Consider the following 27,446-nt stretch of genomic DNA (forward strand, 5'->3'; position numbering starts at 1 on the left):
GCGTATTTTCATCATTATTTGAGTACTGAACGATCATCCTGATAAGAATGCTACTGTATCTTTAAACGGAATAATTGTCTAAAGAATAACTGCCATCCTAAAAAAACAAGTTCTCATACATCTGAAATAAGGGCTTCATAGCTGTAAAACTATGGCGAATACAGATGATAATAAACTCATACTTGTAAGTGACCTGCTATCTGTTTCTCTGATGTTTGATTCAATTTAGAGGCGTTTGAATACTGATGTTCATAGCCCTTGCTATCTTCTGCATATTCGTGATGTTAATCTGCTGCTAGATTGTTGTATGGATTTGTCGAATTTGTCATATTTCCTGCCAAAACATCAGCTTATGAGGTCTGTATTTCATATTTACTAGTTGTAGTGTATTGATGCTTTTAGTCCAGGTTGTTCCGACCTACCAAATATGTGGAGTGGTCATGAGGAAGGCGGAATGGTTAGTTCTTTGTTATGTAACGTTTCTATCATGCACATAATTATTTTTTACATTTTAGTTTACCAAAATAGACAATATGAACTATATTAGTACGGATTTCAAATTTTGCATGTTAAAATTATCAGAGGTTTTAGTTTATTTGTAAATTTCAAACATTATTTTAAAATTATTAATAATTCTAGATGTCTTCCATATTTTGGGAAACTATTGATGTAATTCTAGTGTCGAATACACGAAGCATCCTTGGTTTACCGTTTCTATTTGAAAATACGAATTTTCGTGGGAAAGTTTTTGCAACTGAGCCAGTTGTAAAATTTGGAAAGTAATAATTGAGATTTTTTCTTCAGAAAAGATTATTGAGATTTTACTTAGAATATTAATAGATGATTTATTATGTGAACTTGATCAGTTGTTTGAATCTGAAGTCAATTCTGGCTACTCCGATGCTAAAGTGAAGTAAGTTTATCTTGAAGTACTTTATGTGCATATGTATGTGTGGGTGTGTATGGGTGAGGCTTCTCATGCCATCTTGTTGTCTGAACTTCATTGTATGTTATTGATTTTGAGTTTTATAACTGAGCTACAAACTATTTTGTTACATCTATATCATTTACTAATTGACGTGGAAGCAGACTGAAATAAATCTCGGTGTGTTTAGAACAACAGATTTATAGTCCGTTCATGTAACCCATGATGGTCCCTAAATGCCCTGGTATGGTCGAGGGTGGGGAGAGTCAGCTCCTCTTCTCTAAACACTCACATAGCTACAGGTACACAGCCATTACCAACGAGGTCCTACCCACTATATTCTCGCAGCAGGGGTATTGTTTACGAAATTAAGAGGATAAAAAGCAAATGTCCGGCTCTCTAACTGGGTTTGTGGATACAGAAGATCCATCTAGGGGAGTTGGAAAACTCTGGTTACAAACCAGTGGTGCACATGGGCTCTAGGATCCCAAGGAAAGAAAGGGTGTGTAAAGCTACTGTTGGTCACCTGCTACAATGAAAGTGCGTATCCTTACGTTGCCCCACTGCCTTGTGAATTAGATCTAGGTCAAAGGTTCGGGATGTGACTCCCTAAGAAAACCACCTGCTTCGGTTTGGACATCCAGGCAGTATTCCAGCCCTCATACAAATCGAACGAATGTGGCGCATATGTATTCGGTGCCTACTTGTACCAATGTTTATGTTTAACTAATAATAATGACCCATGATTACATGAAATACAGATCGGTTTATTATTGACTAACTCGCTTTATTTACTAAGTACAGGCTTTGGCCCACAGTTTTGTATGATGTCTACTCAAGTTGAAATAGGTAAAACGATTTTCAAACCTAATACTAAGTAGTTGAAAGTTAAGGGCTGAAACCATTTTTAATTGGTTGTGAGAAACTTTGAGCAGTGTCACAAAATTATTTCATTGTAATCACTACTACGAAGTACAGACTCGATTACCTGCCTTGAAGTGCAATTGTTGTTGTGAAAGCTAAAAGTAGTATTCAGCTGCACAAACTAGGCTCAATAAATGACTGTTCAAGTCTATAACTTAATGATAAAAAGTTCAATTTTAATATTTGAATTAAGTTGGTGCTTTATTTCGCCGCGAAAATCTGATATAATTTCACAATTTTCTCCCCATAGTTTGAAAAAGGAAACTTGGACACCGATATCTAGATCTTTGAAGCCATAGTTCACCATCACTGATGAAACCATTAAATTAAATTCTCAGCTAGATTTTACCTCTTTGTAAATTGGTTTGTAGTACTCCGTTAAATAACAGTTAACCATAAACGTGAATCCTGTGTCATAATTGGGATTTTCGTTCGAATGTAATTATCATTTCGGAAACGTAAATCAATCGGTTTAATCAAGCCTACTACTTACTTACTGGTTAGCGTTTTTCAGCGAGTTAGTTTTCTACGAGATGAGGTCGCTAACTCCATCCCCAACCCTCCTCCTTTATCCGGGCTTGGGACCGGCAGTAGCCCTAGAGGGGCTCCAGGCGGAGTTAATTAAGCCTATAATGTATGAATATTATTAAAGGTAAATATTTTAAAGAAGTTTGATCATTATTTTGTTTTATTTTCCCCTTTTCTTTACATTTTTAAAAAATTAAATTAGTAAACCTAGTAATCCAATAGACTACTTACTTAACTCTGGTGAGTTTAATTGGACTAAATTCTACACTCGTGAATCAGTTGTGAAAGCCTTGGATAAAATTCATCTAGTCGCTTATCATGAACCTGTGGTAATTTCAGTATTCAATTCTTGGTTTATGTGTATTTTTAAATGTTTTATTTGAGATAAAGATGTTTTTTGAGTTTAATTTTGTATTGACTGTTCATTTCATAGTCAGAAATTTATCATTTTTGATTAGTAAATTATTTAGTACCATATCAATATTTTCATATTCATATGTGCTGACAGTAAACTCTGAATTCTGTAGGTTTACGATTACTGACTAATAATAGTTATATAACCAAAGATGTTATATAACAATGACTGAGTATACTACACAGCAGTTCATCTTATTCTACTTTTTGGCTGTAAAATTTAACCAGTGGTTAGAGAAGTTGGGTGACAGGGGTTAGGATCGATCACACTGGATTCTCTCTTTATCCTTAAATCTCGAATACCAGTACTTCGTCATACATGCCTTTCCTTCATGTTTCTTTGACGTATATTCCCAATGTTCAGTTTTATTCATTATCGTCTGTGCTACATTATTTCGATTCCTATATTATTCATCTCAATTATTTTATTTTATCGTGCTGATGTTGTATGTCAGTTTGGACTAACGCACATTTTTCTCAAGCTCGACATTAACTATAACCACTTGTAAGATTTTATGGAATATATTTCAGTATCTTTTGTTGAAAAAATGTCTTCATTTTCAGGATTTGTTCGGTTTATTAACCATCAAAGGCTTAAGTGCTGGCTATGGAATTGGCAGTTGTAATTGGATTATTACATCGAGCACGGAGAAAGTGAGTTTTTTCAACGTATTTGTTTTACTATGGATTTAGAGTTGACCAGCTTGTGATCATCAATCTTCTTTATCTTAACTGGAAAGGGTCATTATAAACCGTACACTCACTTTTTTTGATTATTATGCTCAATTTTGGATTTTTATGAATGATATTTGTGTATATAGTTGGTTGATTTGAAGATTATAATTGCATAACATTTGACCCTGCAAATGTTTGATGGTTTATCGGAAATAAAACATGATCTTGTAACATTGTTTTTAACTTAATCACTACCTTAAGCAACAATCCAAGCATGTTTGAAATACGGTTCTCTTCCTCCAAATACAAACTTTTGCTTCCGCTCCGGAATTAATAATAGGAAGTGAAACAGTCGAATGCGTCAACTGCTCCACTTCATGAATCTCATCATTCCTGATGGTCTGGTATCTGACGAAATCTCAGCACGGATCTAGAAAGCTCGATTGGCTTTTGCCGAGTCTCGTTGCTTTTGGCTCGGGCGATCCCCTTTTTTACCAAGTAAGCGACGAGTTTACTGTGTGGCGGTTTGCTGCGTTCCACTTTACGGATGTAAAAACTGACCATTAAGAATAGTGGATATTCGTAGGTTTATAGTATTTGATCATGAATGTTTCTGAAGTACTGCTCGTGTATTTTGGGACCGCGGAGTAAGCAATTTCTGGTTTAGAAATAGGGTACTAGGTAAAGATGGGAAACCAATTGATGAGATAGTAAATCTTCATTAATTAAAGTGGTTTGGGTACGTGTTGCGTATGCCTAACCACTGCTTACCTCGACGGGCGATGTTTTTCGGTGCAGGAGTAGGCTAAAGGAAGGCTAGAGGCGGCCGAACTAAAACATGGTATCAGTCCATGTAGTCACTGACAGTTGAACCTAGCCATGTTAGTAGGTATAGACTACATAGTGGGGGTCCGCGTGATCATCGTAACTAGTGGTTAGAGACTTTGAATAACATGGCTCAAAATCGTTTGCAGTGGTGTAGGTTCATCCATTCTCTCTCTTTCCCATGATTCTAGTCCACTGAATTCCTCATAATTTTTCTCTTGTATTTATTTCACTAATTATATATTCTTGAATGGTATCTTCGATACCTAACCATTTCCTATTAGCACTGACACTGTTACTACCTCTACTATTCTGAGATTTGGCCTGACAATTTAATATGTCTGTGCTAATGAGTCGTGGCAACATGAATTGATGTTACTACGTACTAGGTTTCACGTTGCGACTGATTAACTTAGTCTTTGATAAATTCACACTCAATGATCCCATCGTTCATTAAAGAATCGGATTTAAATTAAAACAGAAATTTGACACAAAGGTACAAGGGGAAGATAATATACATGTATAGATTTCCTGTTGGAAAACCGTTTATCATTCAAATCCAAATATCTAACATGCAGATGGACTTTGTATTTCCCATATGTGACTAGCAGTGAAATACGAGACGTGCGTTTAATCCTATTTTGGACTCATCAACTAGGTGAACACTTGCATCCCAGTGTTAGTGTTCATATATTGACTTGATCATCACTTCAAATGCCCAATGCTTTATCTATTGAGCTATCTTGACAAGGATAATTTACAATCCTTTATATCAATAGTACGACATTACAAACTTCATAGTAATCGCTTTGTATTTTTGTCCAAGCAATCAATTGATTCTTATGTCATTTTGACAAGTTTAACTTTTTTTCTTTCCTTTCCATAGGTGGCTTATATCTCACACACATCGTTGTTATATTCTCATGTCCTAGTAAGCTTATAATATCAATAATAACAATGGTGCTTTTTAATATGTTATTGTACAAATATGTAACTACTGGATTTGAATGAAAAAATGAACACGTACAGCCATTGTTATTCGGACTTCGACAAATTTGTCATCGAAGTATTCAGTAAAGTATATTCACTGATGATATGTTTAAGATTATAGATGATGTCATGTTGTTGCACAATATTATACGAGATATCATGTGACGGTTTTTGAATAGAGCTTTTGGCACCTAGATGAGGCTGCTGTGTGGGAAGTTGGCTGGCGTTGCCATTGGCTGACAGGAAAAACCAATACTGAACTAATCATATCTTCTGTACCTGATTGAAACCGTCAATAATTGTGTATGTAAATTTAGACGGGTCTTTTTCTCCTTACTTGATAGTATGCCACGAAGGACAACCGTTACGGATATAATGAGCTTGCTAAAGCTGCAGATTATGCAGCATGAAGACCTTCCTGATGAATTCCAAACTGTTGATTCGTTATCATCAGTTAAAAAGAAGATACAACAATGAAAGCAGTAAAATAACTGTCTCCATCGGCTAATGGCCCGTACAAAACAATCTTCGTGATATTTTGTCATGTTAAAAGGAGACTCGGTTAAAGAGTTCTTTATATACACGATTATCAAAAAATGCCTTATCTGCCACGCCAGCATCAATTCTTTCCAGGGTAACAGCTTTGCATCATTTCGTGAAATAATCTACCTTGACCAATATATGTACCTTTTGTTTTCTCTCCCAATGGTCCACCTATATCTACCCCCAAGATTTCGTTGGATAATCCAGCTTTCATATTGATCTACAGTGCTCGCTGTTTCGTAATCGTGATCTTCACTTGGCCATGAACTTGACAATTATTGTCTTGGTCACCAGTGCGAAGCAAACTATTGTTTTATAATTTTTATTCCATGGATTCATTCTTCTTGTATCATATCATTCATACCTAGTCTTTTTTATATCACTGACACTGTAACTATTCACACTACTCTGGTATTTGCCATGATGACTTCATCTCGCTGTGCTAATGTGTACTTTGGTAACTTGAATAATTGCAAATCCATGCCACTTTCTTATTTGGCTATGACTGACTGATTATACAATGTTATTCCATAGTATTGTTTAAGATTGACTTAATATTATTAATGTTTGTATTTTACAGCCTTTCGATGATAGTACATTTGAAGATACTGATGTTTTGATTATTGGTACTGTCAATATGTATGCAAGTGATCAATTGGAAAAGACTGTAGAAGAATTTTGTCATATCGTTGGTAATTTTTAAATAAATTTTGATATGATAGCGATAAATGCTTATTTGTATAGAATAATTTATGGAGAATGTTGAATTGTCATAATTTAAATCATGAACTGATCGTAGTCAGACTACTTTTGGATACCTGGAAGCGCTCGATAGTCGTTTCGTCTTTGAGTAGGGCGATCTAATTGAAAACAATTGTTCGCTTATATGTGTTGTTCTAATTTTCACAATGGGAATCTTTAATATTCCTCAATATTTCGCAGTATTGTGAAATTATTAAAGTTAGACACGTACATTGCGGGGTTCCGACTCAGTAGTATAGAGACTTAGCATTCGTACTCGAGACCGAAGGTCCTAGGTTCGACTCACAGATGTGGGGTCGTAGATTTTCATTTCTGAAGAGTTTCACAAAAGGACAAGACGGACGTCCAGTGCTGCTAGGTTTTCAATAGTGGTTTAACTAAAAACAGTTCGTGATATAAACTTTGAAAATTTTTATGCAACTAATATTTCGATGTCACTCTAAATCAATAATTTTTGTTGCTTATTTACTGTAAATGAGAGTAGAAATTGGACATCATTTAAATGATCAAGTAATATGGCATCACCTGGAATTCAAAAAGACCAAATTGTTCAAATACTACTACTCATGACAAATAAGGCTCTTGTGAATCTCAGATTTTGATACGTTTACCTGTAAACTCAACCACATCATTATGCCTGTTAACGAATATTAATATAATCACGAACATTAAAGAATTGAAAATAGACAATACCACTTTATAGTATATAATTTTCCTAAGAATTATTTAACTGTCATATGTTTACACCTTCATTCATTTAAATAACGTCTTGAGACGCCTTATTGGCGAAAACTCATGGTATGGCCGCTGACATGAAATAGGACTGAAAACTTTCTCATGTCATGTCGAAAACGAATGTCTGTCAACCATCCAGTAGGAAGGAATCTAATGCTTTTCTTGCTTGAAGTTATTCAACACTAGTCGGCTTATGATGTCATATGTGACTACTGAATGATTGTCCACTGAGCGCGAACTAAAAGACTCAGCTTACAGACTATTTAATTTGTGGTTTCATTTTTATTATTGAGTTCTACTCTGGACTCGATGAGTGTAAACTGCTTGTAATTGTGTTTAATAAAGTGTTGTCTAGCCTATATTCTAGTTAGATATATTTAGTCTTGAATTTCGAATCTGGTATAACATGACCCAGTCTATGTATAGCCTGTTAATCGAGTATTGAGTCTAGTGATAGAAAAATCTCGGCTTCCAGTTGTACTGCATATGAGCATATTGAGAGGAAGAGCTGACTCTACCCACCCTCGGCCGCACTAAGGCATTTGGGGGGCACCATGCTGTGTGGTATTAAGTGGATGGAGCCTCGAATGCCAACCAGCACAAAATCTAGGTTGAACAGGGTTTCTTGCTGACTACCTTCAATCATCTAAAAAGGTCGATTCGTCTATAGAAAATCACCTCTGTAAAATAACCACCTTAGTTTAATGGGTTTATAATCCTGCTTGTAGTTGATAGAGTCTAGTTATTAACAATAGAGTGTGAAAGATTGTTACAGTCGGTCAACTTATATTCATTCATATTTCTATTTTCTGATCGTGTTTGTGAGGTTTTGTATCTTCCCATGTGTTGAGGCTAAGAACCTCAATCGATTAGTCTATGATGATGTATGTGCATTCTGAGCGGATTGCCTCGATGTTACCATTTAGTTACTTGTTTTCCAATTAAGTCGAATAGTGACTACCCGTTGTCAAACCCAGTGGCGGTGAATGGGATCAATTACTCATTAAATAACGCATTGGGTGTTTGAGACATGAAGTTCCAGGTCAAAGTCCTCGCGTGAATATCAACACTTGAATGGAGGCACCCCCATATGATGACTCGTAAATAGGACGAAACACGCCTGTTGACCTCCAATATGTTATGAAATTTATTTATGTTATTTCAATTGTTTCCTCACTTTTTTCCTTATTTTCTCCCTTCCCAATGTATGGTAAAACACAGTGCAAACTTTAGCTCATGGAGGTAATGTCTTAGTGCCGTCAAATCCATCCGGTATTATCTTCGACTTGCTTGAAACAGCTATTCAGGCCAAAGATAATTTTAATGGTACAATCCTACCATTGTTCATGCATAATCGTCCTTCATCTGGAAATAATGTTGATCATATTGAAAATACTACTAATTCTACTGGCAGTAGCAGTACTGCTGCTACTACTACATCTGTAGGGACAATGAATAGTCATTCATTACAAAGAATTCCTTCCGATTCAACTACATCTACAGAGATAGATTTGACATGCAATCGTAGTTCATCAATAACAACAACAACGGCAACAATTGCACAGACAACAGTCAGTTCATCGTCATCATCTGGTTTGGTGGCACGTTCTCCAATATTTTTCATATCCAATCAAGTTCATGTTAGTTTAGCATATTCTAATGCTTATGGTGAATGGTTGAATTCAGTAAAAGAATCTGTTCTATATAATGCTGATGCACCATTTCTTTTCCAATCTGTAAGTACAAATTGTAGGATATACGTAGTTTTCTGTTCTTTTTTTATTAGAATATATCAATCTTATTCTTTTGCGAAGTACTATCCCGCTCGTATTTAACTAAGGTATCTTTAAAAAATATTCAACAAGCCCATTTGATTAAAATTTAAATGAGCAGTCGAACAAGTGAACAAGTGACAGTTATTTGAAACCGATCACACGCGACCTCATTGTAAGTCGGTACTGTACTTTAAATATCTTACTTCCAATGTCCTAAATCCGTGGGAAGATGTAGGATGTGGGATTTTCAGGACCAAATGTTTCAAACCTCTCCTTCCATTGTAGGAAGACAGCATTGTCGGAGATACTGGTTTAGTGGCCTGTTGATCTGAATCTGATTTGAGGAAATGTATGAATATGCCATGAATATAAATCTTCTATTTTAACTCCGTATATTACACCCGATTTGTGCGACGCCGTTAATAATTAGCCAAATAAGGTTTGAGTTGGATGAATTTGTTTGAAGCAATTGTTTATTCAGACAGACATTAAGAATGATAAGTGGGAAAGTGAAGCGAAGCAGAAAAGGAAAGTGTACCAACTCCTCTTGATAAAGCGTGACTCACTATTTATAGGCAGAAAAAGATAAGCTAAACACATGTTATGAATAGGGTAACCAATACTCAGACTCTCATAAAACAGTCAAGTTTATGAGCGAATAATTGACAGGGTTAAGATGTGACTCAAGAGGAACAAATTAATTGGTCTGTCCAGAAGCTAGAATAATCTATTTGGCCTTGACATAGCACCAGACACTACACTAGTTTTGTAAGGGAAACTAATTTATTATTCTAATACCACATTGCTGTTAGCAGTACAGCTTAACCCTTGAACCTTAAGTTTCCGCTTTTAATCTTACAGTTCTCCAACCCGACTTGTCTCAAATAATTTAGATAAACATCGATACTTGAGTTATCATAAAGTTCCATCTATATTGGTGCTGAGCTCTATATTCCAGTAACGTAGCTTGCTCGTTTTACGGATACTTGAGAAATTAAGTGATAGTATTTTGCTGAGGTTACATCTTTCAAGCTGATTAGTATAATTGTAAAACTCTGATTATTATTCTAAACAACATAAGTAGTAAAAGCTTCAAGTCTTCTCTAATATTGTATAAGTTTGCTTACTTTCAAGGTGAGACTGTCGTGTAGTCTCATCATCTTCGTATACCATCATTTTGACGAAAGTTATAAGTAATAAATAACTAAATGTGAGTGACATGATCCCTTAACTTCACATTTGTATTCATTAAAAACCAACATGCCTTACAACGCTTATTTTATTTCTAACTTTTTTACGAAAATAATTCTAAAATGTTAAGTAAACGGTAACACTGTGTGATCAATAAAAATGGTGTTGATACGAATGGTAGAAATAATGACGAATTAAGAATAAGTTGTTAATTGCTGTTTTCATATTGGAAATAATGTGCGATATACTTGGAATTATGGATAGACATTAACTGAAAGAACTAGAGACTAGACAGTCACAATCTTATGTGGAACCAAAATCGAAATCCTTAGGGCTTACGGTGAGCGTATTATCTTTAGATCACTGAGTTGGATTCCAGTGAACCAGTCAATTTGCTATATATTGTAACAACCATGATCGATGATACTCTATCAATCCTGACAACTCAATGAATTATGAGAAGTCCTTACTCTTACAACTTCCCCTCTCCTAAAATCATACAGGTTGACAGCCTTCACTAATCCTTTCCAAAAAGGCTTCTAAAGTTGGGAAAAAGCCGAAATCACTGTCCAATCAGCGTCCAACAGAACACACCCAAGGAAATTTCGGAAAGGCTATGAATTGTTTCATAATCTGATTGGATAATTACCAATCATGTTAACACTTTTCCCCATTAACTCAGTAAATATCCTTGTTGTTTTCTGTGCTGAAATTAGCCTTAGAAGTAGAGATTCCTTTCGAGGTTCAATTGTAGGGGAAAGTCCATTATTAAGTATTCAAGTGCCTGACTTATCACTACATTGAGAGGTAATACGTTGGGAGGAAAAAATAAAAGACTACTAATTTACAGATCGTCTTGCCCCATCATATCATTGAAATATTTTACTCTTATTTGATAAAAATATTATTGTTTATTTACTCCATGTTTAGCTACTACAATGCGGTAAATTAGTCGCTTTAAAAAGTTTATACGATTGTTCATGTAGCAGGAAATTATTATCGGATTCATCTACCGTTAGTAGATATTCGAGTCATATTTTAACATCACCACTTCTGTTGGGTACCGGCAATTCAACTTCCTCATCGGGCGGGTATTTTGAAACGACTAGTGGTACAAACGCGTCTAATCCGATATCTACTAGTTCAGACAACCTGGATTCTGCTCTGTTAGCTTTGAATAGTTCTTCAACTCGGAATACTAGTAGTAATAATCCTAATATCAGCGGTGGTATTTGGCCTAATTCACCATGTCTAATATTTGCCAGTCATCCAAGTCTTCGATTAGGACCATCTGTACACCTGACCCGTGTTTTAGCTTATGGCGGTTTACGTTCAGGCGGCAGTAGTGGTCGTACAAGCAGTCCTTCACATAATTCAATCATTTTAATAGAATCTGGTGATTATGTACCATCGTAAGTGATTCACTATATATATGTATGGTTTTTGTGTATAAAACATTATACTACGTCTTTAACAGTCAGTAGTTTGAATTTATATGTAACTTTTCAGATTTTTACTCGCCCTACTCTGTGCTCTCTTCATTTTGTCAACTTTCTCCTCTACTTTATTGATAGTGAGTTCCACCAATCAGGCCGGCACATATTCATGCATCAGGTTCTGCGTCTAGGAGTTTGTCTGGTGAGATCTTGGCACTAACTGAAAAGTTTGGTTGGACATTTCTAACTTGTGTCACTTGTTGAGTAGGAAAGATATCCATCGTCCGATCAAAAGAAGCGTTTACTACAATTTTCTCTGTCCTACTTTGTGGGTATGAAGCATGGCCACTAAGATAAAAAGATATTCATAGGTTTCTAGCTTTTGATCGCAGGTCTCTTCTTAGTATTTCTTGTCTATTTCAGGACCACCGAGTGAGGAAACCTAAAGTTCAGCATAGGGTATTAGATAAAGACGACCAACCAGTTAATGAGGTAATGCACTTTCACCAACTGATGTGGTCCAAGCGTCTACTATGTATTCTGCGCCATCCCCTTACCTCCGTGGATGGTGTTGTCTGGTGTAAGAGTAGGTTGGAAGAATGCTAAAGGCGGCCAAAATGGGACGTGTCATCAACCCATAAAGTTACAGACTTTGACTGAGATGTGTAGGTAAGCGTGTAGTGAACAAGGAACACGAGTGGTGACAATTGAATGTATTTGAACACGAAATCAGAGAATATCTCACTAAGATCTGAGAACCATATAGTAAATCGTTAATTTGCAAAATATCAATCCATCATCTCAAACTTGACTGTTCCTGTTGCAAACATCAACCCGTCTCAGATTTCATTGTTCATGCGTTTTCATACCGATTGCGTTCCGTTTCCGTTCTTTTCTCATCGACCTTCTACTGAAATACATTCTATGCCTGACCATTGTTATATTCTACTTGTGTGGATATAAGCAACCCACACCACAAGCGCAAACTACCTGGTGGCGGTCCGCGCTATTATTTTCTAATCAACTGTTGAGACACTGGGTTATAACCCAGTGATCAAAATCAGACACAGTTTGAAAATTCGTTCACTCTTTGACTTCCCTTAGATCCTGAATCCACAAATCTTGTTTTTATCTTCCTACTATACCAATACTATTACTACTTCTACTACTCTGGAATTTGTCTTGGAATAATTTTATCTCGCTATGCTGAGGTGGTATGACAACTTGAATTGATGTACATATATGTCAGGTTCTACTTTGAATATGACCGACTGAATGAATGATAAATCCTGCGTTGATCATATCTGACTGATAAATTAAATATAATCTTAATATTAATAATTCTCTGCAATGACTATTACCAGTCTTATAGTTCGTTATTAGCTCATTAACAGTTTAAATTTTAGTCGTACTAGATTGGTTATTAGACTGTGATTCTAATACAACACATAAAACTGTTCTCTCCACATCTCTTTATTTCATTGACAAAGCCTTATACTTTTCTAGTTACAATTGAAATCTGCATTGTTCATTGTTACATTGAGTGAGGGATTATATCGGCAAGTAGTTGTCGGAATATTGTTAGTATCGATTATAGCAATAAGTGAAATCAAACAGAGTGAATATTGTTTAACATTAAAGCGATATAATAAAAAACTAAAAATGAAGCTATTATTGAGACTTAACAATTAGGAGGATACTGAAAAAATAAACATGTCTGGGTAACTGTGATAGAAGTTGAGCCATATCACTTAAGGTCTGGAATTGGTGATCAGAAATATCACATTAAATTCGACCAGGTGTTCTACATCTGCAAACATGGTTATTGAAATCAACAGTCAATTAGTGGTTTTTTCTCTCAATCTACTCATACTCCAGTCAGCGTTGTGTTACTAATCGGGTTTAACCGTCTCTGGTATCTCTTAAGCAGAAATTCATCATTCTATATTGAAACAATCTTTAAACATTTATTTTTCATGGAAAATAATCGAGTAATTTGAGCTCACAGAGTTCTAGACAACGGTGTTTGTCAACTACGTGTTTCCTCAGTGTCTGATCTTTGTTCCTCCCTCATCTTGGTTTTATATGTGAAGTACATTAGATTGCCTTATTCATAGTTATTAGTTTAGATTGTGGATCATTTCCTTCGTGATTCCATGTGTCTTAACACTTCACTAATCTACAAATGATTTCTTTGTTTTCCGTCTTTTTTTAAATAGGTTTGAATGGAATTCAAAATGTTTATGTAGCCCTGAAGTACATCTTCGGCGAATAATTTTGCCATTTCTTCAACCCGATAAAATGCCTACTAACCACGTTTCATTCTCTCAGTTAAGCACCCCATCCTTATCTCTTAGTGATACAGCGACAGTGTACTGGTTACCAATGGAAGCACGTATAGGTGCACAACAAATAAATCAACTGGTAAAACGTTGTGGTGAACCACGACTAGCATTAATACTTCCACAAGAAGTTTATGATAGACCATTCGATTGGGTAAGTGTTAACATTTGTTCAATAGATATCATATGGTCCCACAAATTTGAATTATGTAGACAACATAAGTCTGTCTCTGGTAAAGCCATATAACTTAGAATCCATGAGTAACAACACCGGTATATTTAGGATTCAATTGTTGACTTAAAACTGCAGATTATTACTTTTGGACCGGTTATCACCAATGTCTTGCCTTGCTGCAAGAAGTAAAGCATTTGAGTATGTTAAATACTTCACTGTATCCTCAAAGTATTAATAACCTCGACTGATTGGCTGTTGATAAGATCTTGGTTTAGATGCAGAATATTCAAGTGACTTATTGACAAATTGGGTTATCTGTGGAGTGGGCGAAATGTGGCTCATTACCTAACAAAGTAAGTATAGTGTGCTTCTTTCCGTATTACTGAATATCTATGAATCATGACATTCGAAGATAGGAGATATGGATTAATAGTTAGTATTTAATCTCAGATATCCTGAAAGGACTGATCGTATTTAGTAGGAGCAGCTGATGAGGCTATGAACCTTCATTGATTTGGGTGTTTGGAACACATATTACTCATATCCAAGCCCTATGACCCTCAATAATGGCTGTTTTTAAGCCACTGTTTGTCTGAAGGTTAATTATACTGTTTGATGGTTAAATATAGTTGACAAGATACTCTTTTTGACCTTAGCTTCGTTCTAATTGGGACTTATCAGCAAGCAGTACTTTGTATTTCGATTAATGAATTGACATTCAGTGGATTCAACAGTTTCAACTCCGATCTGTTATGGCCACTAAATAGGGTCACTGGATTATAGAGTTCACTAGTGAGAACTCTTTATGCTAACCATATCAATAATTTTTGCTTTAACCAATGACATAGACGATTACCAACAGCGATCGGATATCCTAACGGGTACTTGTATGTGCAGCTTCTATCTCAAATGGTCAGTCAGAATATGAAGATGACAAGCCGTTATATATTTATTTTATGATGACTGAAGAATTCACATGATAATATTTATCAACCACAACGTACCATACTTACGCATGTTGCCTCTTGTGGAGCACAAGCCACCGACCAAGATTCTATAACGTACTCTGCTTTTAAAACAATTAGTCCCTTTGATAAATTTGGATAATGATATTAGAAGACGAAGATTATCAGAACTATGTGATGTATTAGCCCAATACATTTCGAACAATCTGGTCACACATATACTTGTTAAGAGCATTTATATATAAAAATAAAAGGTCAACTAGACAGGAAACGGGGTAAGAGGAGATAAGGATGATAATAATAATAATAATAATAATAATAATAATAATAATAATAATAGTAATAATAATAATAATAATAATAATAATAATAATGTGAACACAATTTGAAACCTAATCACTCTGGATAATAAGTCAATATTACCAGGATAGGTTTAAGGTAAGAACAAACTGTTTTTGAACACACAAAGGGGGTTTGAATTTTCGTATGGCTAAGGCTTCAATAAACCTTAGTATACGCCCTTTTACACTTTTATACAACACTACGAAAGCTGAGTTTAGATCAATCTTGTGACCTGTTTCAATTATATGCTTAGCAATAGAGGATGATGGATGTTTATCCTCTGCTCTTATTGGGTCACTTGATTGTATTTGTTTCTGAAGCCATTTGGGTACATGTTCACTCACCCTAATGTTGAGATCACGATTACTCCTCCCTATGTATGTGTGACCACGCACACATTTAAATTGGTAAACATAGTGGAATGTGACACAATCGTTTTCATGTACTTTAGGTTTTGAATGAAGCATGCACCTTGTTCTTTCTTTGATGATGACCTTTGCTGCGCAATACGTTTTATTGATGACTGATTTAAGTCGTTGTTTCAATAAAAGGCTATTTGAATCACCTCTGAACGGTAAAGTGATGTAAACAGGCTTTTTCTCTACCGAGGCTACAGTAGGTCTCGCTGTACCATGGACTTTCCATATATTTATGAATTTCAGAGGATAGCCATTTTCTATGAACGTTTTATTTAACAACTTAACATCATCATCAATGGCGTCATTGGTACAAATACGGTCGAGTCTGTTGAAAACACATCTTACTCTGCTTTGATATCTCGTTTCTAGTTGTCGCCAAGTAATATTCATTCTTTTGATATCTGCTTGCGATTCCCGGCAAAGTGTGTTATCTTATCTGCTTTTTCTCCTTCTTTGAACACATGAACATTGGTACAAGGGGGCACCAATTACATATGCGCTATGCACTAACAATGAGGCCAGTAGCAGTTATTAATTTTTGTGAGGGCTGTGATACTGTCCAGGTACCCAGACTGAAACAGGTTGTTTTCTTAGGGGGGGACGCCCAGACCCGTTTGACCTGAAGGTCTGATCCACATGGCAATGGAGCAACATTAGGAGATGTAGTCCTTTGGTAGTAGGCGATTAACAATAAGTTCATACGCATTGTATTCCCTCAGGATCCTGGGGCTCATGTGCACTATTGGTTTGGAATCAGAGCTTTCTAACTCCCCTAGGTGGATCCTCTGCATCCACAAACCCAGTTAGAGAGCCAGAAATTCGCTTTTCATCATCTCAATTTCGTAAACAATAGTATTGCCGCGAGAAGGCAGTGAGTACGACTTCCCTGACAGTAGCTGTATACCCGCGGTCATGCAAAAGTGTTTGGAGTGAGAGAGCTGACTCTCACCACCCTCGACCGTACCAGGACACTTGGGGGCAAGGAAGGTCACATCGGATGAGTACTAAATTAAGAAATTTGTGTAGAACAGAATAACAGTAATTTTGAAAAGATAAAATGTATATTGACAGTTAAGGAGTTCCATGCAAGTTTAAAATCACTGCAATATAAAATTCTGTGAATTAAATAGTTGGTAAATGCTTGGTAGAAATATATCAAGGAACTAATTAAGTATAGAATAGCCGTCAAAGTTTCATATTTTTCTATTTAAATAATCCTCCAAATGCTTTGGTACGGTCAAGGATGGGAAGAGTCAGCTCTCCCACTCCAAACACTTTCGCATGACCGCGGGTATACAGCTACTGTTAGGAAAGTCGTACTCACTGCCTTCTCACAGCAACTGTTATTCACGAAATTGAGAAGACGATAAGCGGATGTTCGGCGCTTTAACCGGGTTGGTGGACACGGAGGGACCACCTAGGGGAGTTTGAAAACCACCATTTCAAACCATTGGTGCACATGGGCTCCAGGATCTTGAGAGAACAAAATGCGTATGAACCCATTGTTAGTTACCTGCCATCATGAGACTACATCCAACGTTGCTCCACTACCTTGTGGATTAGCTCTGCAGGTCAAAAATTCGGGGTGTAACCACCTGCTTCGGTTTGGATATCCAGGCAATGTCCCAGCCCTCGCACAAATCGAATGATTTATGTGACGCATGTCTATTTAGTGCCCCCTTGTACCAATGTTTATTCGTTTAAATAAATATTCTTTCATGAAGTTGCGCCACCGTTCACCATTGTCTTCAGTGAGCTGATATCTAACAACAGACCTGGTTGAACTCCACTGGTAACGGCTTCTCACTAGAGCTCTAGAAGTATCTCTTGAAGTCAGTCACTAGTGAGCAGTTCTTTCAAATTTAACATTTTCTATTTATTTTTTTTATTTTAGTCAAATATCACTACAAAACCGGAACAATTTATAACAAAAATTTATGGTATACCATATGGTCAACAAATATGTATTAATCTACCAGATACACGTTTAGAACAAGTTCGTTTATCAACAAAATTAATACAGAATATTAAACCTATTTGTATCAAATTACAATATGATCAATTAATAGGATCAAATAATCCATTAGATAAAAACAACAGCAATAATATTAATAATAAAGAGAATGATACTGAAAAGAAAACTAACATAAAATCTTTACAAATTGATGCTAATCAGTCAAATAATAAATATGATAAAATAAAGCGTAAATTATCAACTACTGGAAATAATGGTACCTTAAATATTGCTGATGATAATAAAGAAGAACGTGAACAAAAGGTTTCACAATCTGATGATAGTGAAATCAATGAGAAAAAACGAAAATGTATTGCATTAGTCAATGGAATGCTAACTACTAGAGATGGTAAGTGTATATATGTCGAAAAGTTGTGTTCCTTCACTGGTAGTTTGATAAAAAGACAGTAATCCAGGTGATCTGGGAATTTGTGGAGACTGTAGTAATTTTAATAGCTGAATTTATGAGTTGATCTAAGCTAGACCACCATTTAAAACCTGGAAGCACTGAACGGCTGTTTCGTCTTAGTATGGGACTCCTCGGCGGTGCTTATCCACGACCCTGTACGCGAGACTCGAACCCAGGCCGTGGCCAGTGGAGTCCAATCCTTGTCGGGTAGAGACAGGTATCTACCTCAGACAATGGAGGAATGGTTGCGCAAGATCACGGATCGATTGAAGTTATTCTGTCTTAGTTAATTGTTTTTCACAAATTATTGTGATATGCAATTAAATGTGCTATATTTTCTTGCATTATGATATCCTGTCTGATCTAGTCATGATATGCACACTTCTTGACGGTTGACCAAACCATCTTTGGAAAAACAAAAGCCTAATATTGAGTAAAAAGTCTCATATCAAAGACCGAATACATTGATTAATCACGCACCTATATACATAGTGCTATAGTGGTCCAGATAAACATGTTTAGGTAGTAAGCTTGCTAAGTGAATAAATCGGTTATCCACAATCGCCTTGTCACTCTTTTGTTTCTAGATTTCACATACCTTCTGTCTGAGATCGTCTCCGCTATCAACCCGTTTGTATGAGTGAGGATAATATCTATTAGTTATTCCGTAAAATTTTATCGTATACAAGTTTCACATCTTGTAATTTTGAAGGAGTTGATTCACAGTTTAGTGGTGAGGAAATCTTATTTTCTACGAGCAATAGATCATAAATTCAAAATATGCCCACATTGTCTCGGATCAGTTAGACGAGTAATATCGTTATCCATTTGAATACAAATAGTATAACTTGAAGCTGATTACCATAGACTTGTACTTGGTAAATGAGACTTATATTTATTTTGAGAGTAAGTTAAAACTGTACATCTGTCAATCATACACAACCTAAAACATGACACACATTTGCGTCAATCCAAGTTGTCAAAATATATTAGCACAGCGAGATAGAATTATTTCGAGACGAATTCCAAAGTAAGTGAAGTAGTAATAGTAACTTTAGTGGGAACGATTGGGATTAGAAAAATTAAAAAACGATGAGGAAACTGGTTCGAAAAAAAGACATACAGTGAATGCAGTTGCGCAATCCCAAACGATTTTGAGCTGTTAAGCGTACGTTTTACGCTGACTTTTTGTACGTTATTGTTATCATATTACTCTTTACTTTTAACTAAATTTATACATATAGCCTTTTATTCATCATTTGTATTTTAAACATATAGTTTTTATTAGTACAATGGATTTGTGGAGATTGTAGGATTTTGATAATTGAAATCACGAACTGATCTTAGTTAGACCACCTTATAAAACTTAGAGGTACCAGATGACTGTTTCGTCGTAGTATGAGAATCGCCCTATACTGATGATTATCACGTGCCCACTAGTGACTGACTTCATGATACAGCTGTAGTTATAGTGAGAAGCTGTGACCAGTGGAGTTGTCAGCTTGTTTGAACTATATATTACATGTCGATTGAAAGCAATTCAGTTCACTGGGTTAAAACTAAACTTGTAACTTAATATGTCATAATTTCAGAATACTACTTCTTTTAATAACGTCTGACCATCTAAACATGTAGATGATCAGTCACTCACTTAACAGGTTATGTAACTGTCACTCTGGCTCATTGACTCTGAGGAGTTATTATCAAATTTTCATTGGTATTACTGTCTATTTTTGATCCATAAATTTTACAGGAAAACACTGGTTGATTGGTAAACATGAGAAGCTAGAACCAGATATTATTCGACCTGTTGAAGATGCCATTATACGACCTATGACTCCTCCAACTACCACAAGCACTTCTGTTCCCGCCACAATAACAACAGCAACAACAAGCTCGTTAAACAACGCTAGCGATCAATCTAAAGATTCTACACTAAAATCCAATATGTTAGATTCTGAAAAACGTATATTAGTTAGTTGTTGCGATGAGTCAAGCAGAATAAACCCACATGAGTTGATACGAAAGTTAACAGAACGTGGTGTTACTGGTGCCTATCTTGCTGATTCGTGCACTGCACGTCAAGTATATTCGCGATTTTCTGTATATAATACTAATAAGCAGTCAGGTCCTATACAAAACGAAGATGTAATTCTATTTGTAAGTTGTTGAATCTTTGTTTACTTATATTCTCTAAAGATTGTTTAATGGAGAATAGTGGCCTTTCTGAATATTCAGTGTAGCACTTTATTATTTGCACACAGATATGATTAGAAAATGGTTTTGTTGAAAAACATTAAGACCATCTTAGTTGTTTGGTCTCCAAGTGGCATAGGAAGGAAGCTATTATTCAAAAAGATGAATTATCAGCTAGTTATCGAAATAAATGACTGAGACCATAGCACTGTACCTCGAGTGAATTTAGTTAGAGGGAATCATACAGCATTGTAACTCCATGAAGCAATGAAAATATATGCTTGCGAAATTGATCTCTAACCTCAACTTTCGATTAGGGGAAGTCAGCATTGATATAAATACAGGTTATCCCGACCGTTGTTGCTACCTTGACGTGGTGGTCGGGCTTGTCTATCGTGATGAAGCAACCGAGCTATACTGGCTGGAACAACCGTTCCTCGAGGTCCTACCATGTCAGACAGGTCGGTTGAAGAGCGGTAAGACTAAAAGCAACAAACCCAAGGTCCGAAGGCGAAGTCGTACTGCTGACTGTACAGAGGTGTGACAGCAGTAAGGTGTTTCCTTCAGACAACCAGCATGACAGTGATGCTGCCTTCCCACAAGGAGGGGTGGGGTTAGAAAAGGTCGACCCTAAAAATGCGCACCTCACGGATTTCCGTCTCCGGCGGTAAGGCCCTTTGAAGAACGGAGCTAACACGTCAAAAACCTCCCACGAAAAGGCCGTGCGCGACCGGCCTCAAGCAGTTGTCCCTTGGGCACTGCGGTCACGCTCTCAGGTCACTGAGACCGCCTCTAATCCAATTTCCTTTTCAGGTACCTCCAGAAGAACCCTTCCACGGTGTGGGCAACCGGGAAGTGATAACCGCCCTCATACCTCTAACAGCACCCAAGACCACTGTATTCATAATCAACTTCCCTCTTCAATTCCTATTATTCCTCCTACATCGACTTTCAACCCTAAACTTCCTCCTTCGGCTTCCTCCTCAAGTGTCACCATAGCCAACGATTCTAGTGCTCAAAACACTGTCCCAGGTCTACTGAGACCTCGCTCTAAACTACACATTGGAGCTTTCAACGTGCGCACCCTATGTCAAATCGGTCAGCAGGCTTCCTTGGCTAAAACCCTAGAGTCTCTTTCCATTGATGTATGCTGTGTCTCCGAAACACGCATACAGGATTCCAGTGTGGTCATTCACTTGACCTCACCTCGGCAAAACGGAGAGCCAACGAGATACACCCTACGTGTATCTGGTGACCCGATGGCCAGTTCTCGTGGACTGGCAGGTGTAAGCATAGCACTAAGCATGAGGGCGGAACAAGCACTGCTAGAGTGGATCCCCGTCAACAGTCGTCTATGTGCTGTTCGGCTAAACGGCTCCGTAAGAACTCGGAAGGATAGGGACACGCGTCGTTGCCTTTTCGTCGTTTCTGCCTACGCTCCCACTGACTGCAGCTCAGATGATGTGAAAGATGAATTTTACAGAAAGCTGTCCGAACTTCTTCAGAAAGCTAAACGCTCAGACATAGTACTCGTAGGGGGTGACTTTAATGCTCAGATAGGTAGCTTAAACCAAACAGAAAGGCATTTAGGTGGATATTTTAGCATTCCGGCACAGCGAACAGATAATGGTGACCGTCTGCTGCAACTGTGCTCAGACAATCGCTTATTTTTAGCAAACACAAATTTTAAGCATAAGGAGAGACATCGTCTAACATGGCGACCGCCTGCACCAAGCCAACGATGGACTCAAATAGACCATATTGCCATCAGTCATCGTTGGAGAGGGTCGGTACAAGATTGTCGCTCATTCTGGAGTACCTGCTTGGACCCCGATCACGCCCTAATACGGGCACGCATCTGCTTGCGCCTCACTGGACGCAAAAACGCCTCAGTAAAAAGACCCATTAGAACCGAACTGAGTAGCGAGGAAACCAAAAGTAGGTTCCAGGAACAACTGAGGTCACACTTAGGTAGTTGTGAAGACGAGGCTGACCCAGATGTTGCCTGGAAAGACGTACAAGCAGCTGTGACATCTATTAGCGACTTAAACCACAGAGTTTCAAAGAACCAGTGGATTTCTTCAAAGTCTACCACACTGATGGATTCTCGCAAACTCGTCCCATCAGGTTCTGAACATGATGAAGAGCGACAACAAATCAGATCTAGATTAAGAAAAAGTCTGAGAAACGACCGTGAGCAGTGGTGGGCAACGAAAGCAAAAGAGATGGAAAAGGCGGCGACTATAGGGAACACAAGACAGCTTTACAGACTAATAAAAGAAACTGAAATTAATAAGTCAAGTGTAAGTGAGATTATATCGGAAAAAGACGATACACTCATCTGCTCCCAGTCCAGGCGTTTAGAACGATGGGCGGAACATTTCAGAGAACAGTTCAGCTGGCCTTCAGCTACTCTACAACTACCCTCCATTCCCAGACAGTGTGAATGGAACATTGAAGTAGGCCCCCCAACTCTTGCTGAAGTTCAAAAGGCTATAGTCAATCTGAAACGAGGAAGGGCAGCTGGTCCAGATGGATTGGCTCCAGAGGTCTTTAAGGATGGTGGTTCAATTTTAGCGATTAGGTTGACTAATATTTTAACTAAGATCTGGGAGGTAGACGTTATTCCATCTAACTGGTCACAATCACTTATCGTCCCAATATATAAGAAAGGGTCAAAATCATCCTGTGACAACCACAGAGGGATTAGTTTACCTAATATAATATCTAAAATACTAGCCTCGATAATTATCAGACGCCTAACTAAGACTCGTGAACTGCAAACACGAGAGAACCAAGCTGGCTTTAGACCTGGTCGTGGCTGCATCGACCACATATTCACCATTCGTCAGATTCTAGAACACAGGCATACTTATCGGCGTCCGACAATGGTGGTCTTTCTCGACTTAAAAGCAGCATTTGACTCTGTAGACCGCGAGATTCTGTGGCAGTGTCTGTCATTGAAAGGCGTACCTCAGAAGTACATAAACCTTGTAAAGGCTCTTTACTCGAACACTACTAGTCGAGTCAGAGCTTATGGCGAACTGTCATCTACTTTTGCAACCTCAAGTGGTGTCCGTCAAGTCTGTCCACTTTCTCCATTTTTGTTTAACTTCATCATAGACTTATTGATGGAAATAACATTCTCGTCGACTGAATTCTCGGGTATTGATCTCCTTCCAGGAGGTCCACTTATCGACTTAGAATACGCAGATGATATAGTCCTGTTTGGTGAAGACGCTGACAAAATGCAGAGTCTTCTGGTAGCACTGAGCAACAATGCCAGAATGTTTGGAATGCGCTTCTCTCCCTCTAAATGCAAGTTGCTTCAGGACTGGTCTGCGTTAACACCTGAACTAAGGATAGGGAGTGAAGTAGTCGAACGCGTTGACAACTTCACTTATCTTGGAAGTCTGATCAGCCCTAATGGGTTGGTATCGGACGAAATCTCAGCGCGGATTCGAAAAGCTCGATTGGCTTTTGCCAACTTGCGTCACCTATGGCGAAGGCGAGATATCCGTCTATCAATAAAAGGACGAGTATACTGCGTGGCAGTCCGTTCTGTTTTAATTTACGGCAGCGAAACATGGTCATTAAGAGTAGAAGACACTCGTAAGCTATTAGTATTTGACCACAGATGCCTTAGAAATATTGCTGGCGTCTGCTGGGATCACCGGGTAAGTAATAGTGAGGTTAGACGCAGGGTATTAGGGAATGATGGTAAATCAGTTGATGAGGTTATGAATCTTCATCGACTGAGATGGTTGGGCCACGTGTTACGTATGCCTGAACACCGATTACCACGACGTGCAATGCTATCCGGTATTGGAGATGGTTGGAAGAAAGTTAGGGGCGGCCAAACCAAAACGTGGCATCAGTGCTTGAAGTCACTAACTTCTAGTCTGAGCCATGTTGGTAGATGCAGACTACTTGGTTGGGGTCCGCGTGACTATCGTAACCAATGGTTGGAGACTCTTGGTGACATGGCTCAGAATCGATCACAATGGCGTCGGTGTATACACTCCCTGTCTTCCCTTAAACTAAGATATTAAAATCGCTTCATATCTTTCTTTCTACGAACCAATTCTTTCTTCTTGTACTATATTTCTATATGCAATCTTTCTCTTATATATTACTACCTTTGACCTAACCACTGCTATGAATCCGGTGTTCATCATGTTGTGCTGATGCGGTATGGCAACCTGGACGATGCACATATGTGCCTGGTCCTACGTTATAGCTGACTGACTGACTATCCATTCTATTCATAACGTTGTTTTTAAAATATCGTATTTAGTTAGTGCTACTTCTGGACTTTGTAGAGTTCGTTATTTTTTTACTTTCATCAGTTACTCTAGAATTCTACACCTGGGGTAAACTCACTAGTCAGCAAGTTTAAGCTGGCTTATTACGATAGATATACACTGCACTACCGGACTAAGTTAAGCCACGTTCATCTATGCCAATGTCATTGAAAACCTTTATTATTATTCCCAGTCTGTATTAAGGGTTTCAATCCCTCTAATTCATTTTTGAACTAAAACCCAACTTGATTGCATATCAGTTCATGGCGGGGCACTTCACACTAACACTGAGAGGAAACATTAATCAAATGAGAAGTAAAGAATTGCAAATATTACTAAGTGCAATGGAAGATTAAGTACGTGGAATATATATTCTAGAAAATCAATTCAGATCAAAGAATAAAAATAACATGTGTATAGTGTGTTTGAAATACTTTTGTCGATAAACGTTCACTGTCAACGAGGTTTATGGATGGTAATATGGGTAGTCTAGGTGTCGGTGGTTGTCTTTTTGTTATATTGACATCACATGATGATACTATTACCTTTCAATTACTATAGGTCCTGTGCTTAATTCTGTCTTTTTGCTTTTTAGCCAAATCCAAATACACTGATTTGTTTGCATGATCATGGTAGTCATATTATCTGCATGGATGAAAGTACACGTACTGCAATCAGAGACACGATATTGTTATTTGTACAACAGTTGGATATTCATTCAGTTGTTTGATGATTTATCAATATAACAGTATTGTTCCGTGTATTACTTATATTTGCATATGTGGATAACTTGTGCTTGAATGATCAGCGTTCAGTGGTCAACCTATATATATATATATATATATATATATATATATATATATATATATATATATGATTTTTAATGGGATGAATATTTACAGCTAAGATAGACATCCATTCATCTGTGTTACCAGTTAATATCCTGTCTTCTGTATTTTCCTGGTGACATGATTCAGCAGCCAATGATCTTGGCTTTCAATTAGTGTCACTGTTCAGGTAGTCAAATATTTCCACAAGCAGTCGGATTGCTTGATTTCACTCACTTTGAAAAATATGCATAAAGTAACACTGGTAATGGTGAATTTCCTGACAATGAGTATAGTGATTCAATTAGTCTGATACATTTTCTCATTCATAGAATTAATGTGCTTTAAAATGACGCACTAGTAGTTGTAAATAAAAACTCAAAAGTGATTTAACTAGGAAATTGACAGGAATTTAGTAGTCGTCCGATCAACAAGACAGTTCAAGTATTGCTTACTGTGCTTAAGAGTGGCAAGCCTTTTGAGAGCCTTATGTAAAAAATACTTCAGAGGACTATGTTGCGCCATTAGAAATCCACTTGTTGAAAAATAACTCGGTCTGATTAACGGCTCGTGGTACATAATCTCATCCTACTATAGATGTGTCCCTTAAAAGCTGGATATACATATAACTTTTGTTAGTTCTTAGGTATAGGTAGTTTAGAGCCATGGCTCGACAGTAAAGCTCTTGACGGTTGGACTAGTGAGTGTAGGGAAACATTTTTATCTCCTCCAAGCAGAAACCCTTGGATGACTTGAGATGTTGCGCCTCATCATAATATACTAGTTAATCATACGACAGTGACATTAGGGTCATTGAGATAACACTGCGTCGAATTGGCCCATCCATGTGAAGGTTGCTAACTTAGGGGTTGTTGGTGTGTTATATGATTAATAGGTAGTGAAAGCCAACCCCTAATTGACGAAAGCAACAAACGAGTGGTTCTGTTATGTATAAATTCCATGGTTATCGCAATTATACCGCTATACCAGTCGAACGGAGTTTTCCTCTCAATGATAGCTTAAACACGTTGCGGCAGTCCGGAATTAGTAAATGTCAGTTATGTGGTTGAGACTTGGAATTACATGAGCAGTCACACTTCCCCAGTTAGCTATGAATATTAGCCGAGTAACACGAAGGGGGTCAACATTAGATGTCATAGGCTACACAAGTTTGAGAGTGCAGAGAAGTGTCTTGGCTCTTTTAGTTTTTCATTCAAAACAAACAGACAGCCCAAAACAATAGCGGGAAACCGGAAGATTACCCGCACTCGTGTGACTGTTTTACCGAGTATTAAATTTTCGTAACTGTCCATTGAGTGCATTCCCTACTATCAGTTGGCTTATTCAAGGTAAATATAAGAAGATAAGTGAATTTCCTAAGCATTTGGCAAAATCAGATACAAAAGCAAGGTTTAAACGTCTTATAAACGGCTCGATGGTATCAAGGTAGACTAAATAGCATATCTACTGGAGTACCAGTTGTTCCGGGTCGTGTTCTCTCTAGTGAAGGCTGGAAAGGTGTTGTGTTTCTAAATACATATTTTCCATCCAACCTCAAGAAACAGGTGAGTAGAAAATCTGGAGACATTCATAAGTAAAACTTATACGTAGGAGAATGATCTGACACTGGAAGCAATGCAATCTGTTTATGTGTATATATATGATATTCTGTTTAAAAAATGGCAAACATTCTGAGGTCTAGTGGCAGGTGTCCAACTTTGACCTTGTCT

At 37.3% G+C, this 27,446-nt stretch overlaps 1 protein-coding gene across 1 annotated transcript in view; it reads left to right on the plus strand.

Moving 5' to 3' along the window:
• Window positions 1–151: 151 nt before the first annotated feature.
• INTS9 (Integrator complex subunit 9) overlaps window positions 152–27,446 on the plus strand; it is a gene marked incomplete at both ends in the record, with an annotated part of 40,484 nt that continues 13,189 nt past the window's right edge. The window contains 16 exons of the mRNA XM_051219507.1: window positions 152–184; window positions 230–357; window positions 403–457; window positions 516–584; window positions 640–779; window positions 830–913; window positions 2,580–2,706; window positions 3,356–3,445; window positions 5,178–5,222; window positions 6,405–6,516; window positions 8,543–9,057; window positions 11,218–11,699; window positions 13,943–14,219; window positions 17,861–18,329; window positions 20,143–20,549; window positions 25,485–25,613. Coding sequence (XP_051064667.1) covers window positions 152–184; window positions 230–357; window positions 403–457; window positions 516–584; window positions 640–779; window positions 830–913; window positions 2,580–2,706; window positions 3,356–3,445; window positions 5,178–5,222; window positions 6,405–6,516; window positions 8,543–9,057; window positions 11,218–11,699; window positions 13,943–14,219; window positions 17,861–18,329; window positions 20,143–20,549; window positions 25,485–25,613 — 3,162 coding nt within the window. The remainder of the gene's footprint in view (window positions 185–229; window positions 358–402; window positions 458–515; window positions 585–639; window positions 780–829; window positions 914–2,579; window positions 2,707–3,355; window positions 3,446–5,177; window positions 5,223–6,404; window positions 6,517–8,542; window positions 9,058–11,217; window positions 11,700–13,942; window positions 14,220–17,860; window positions 18,330–20,142; window positions 20,550–25,484; window positions 25,614–27,446) is intronic.

The sequence above is a fragment of the Schistosoma haematobium genome, chromosome 5 (genome assembly GCF_000699445.3).
Source record: "Schistosoma haematobium chromosome 5, whole genome shotgun sequence".
NCBI classification, from domain to species: domain Eukaryota; kingdom Metazoa; phylum Platyhelminthes; class Trematoda; order Strigeidida; family Schistosomatidae; genus Schistosoma; species Schistosoma haematobium.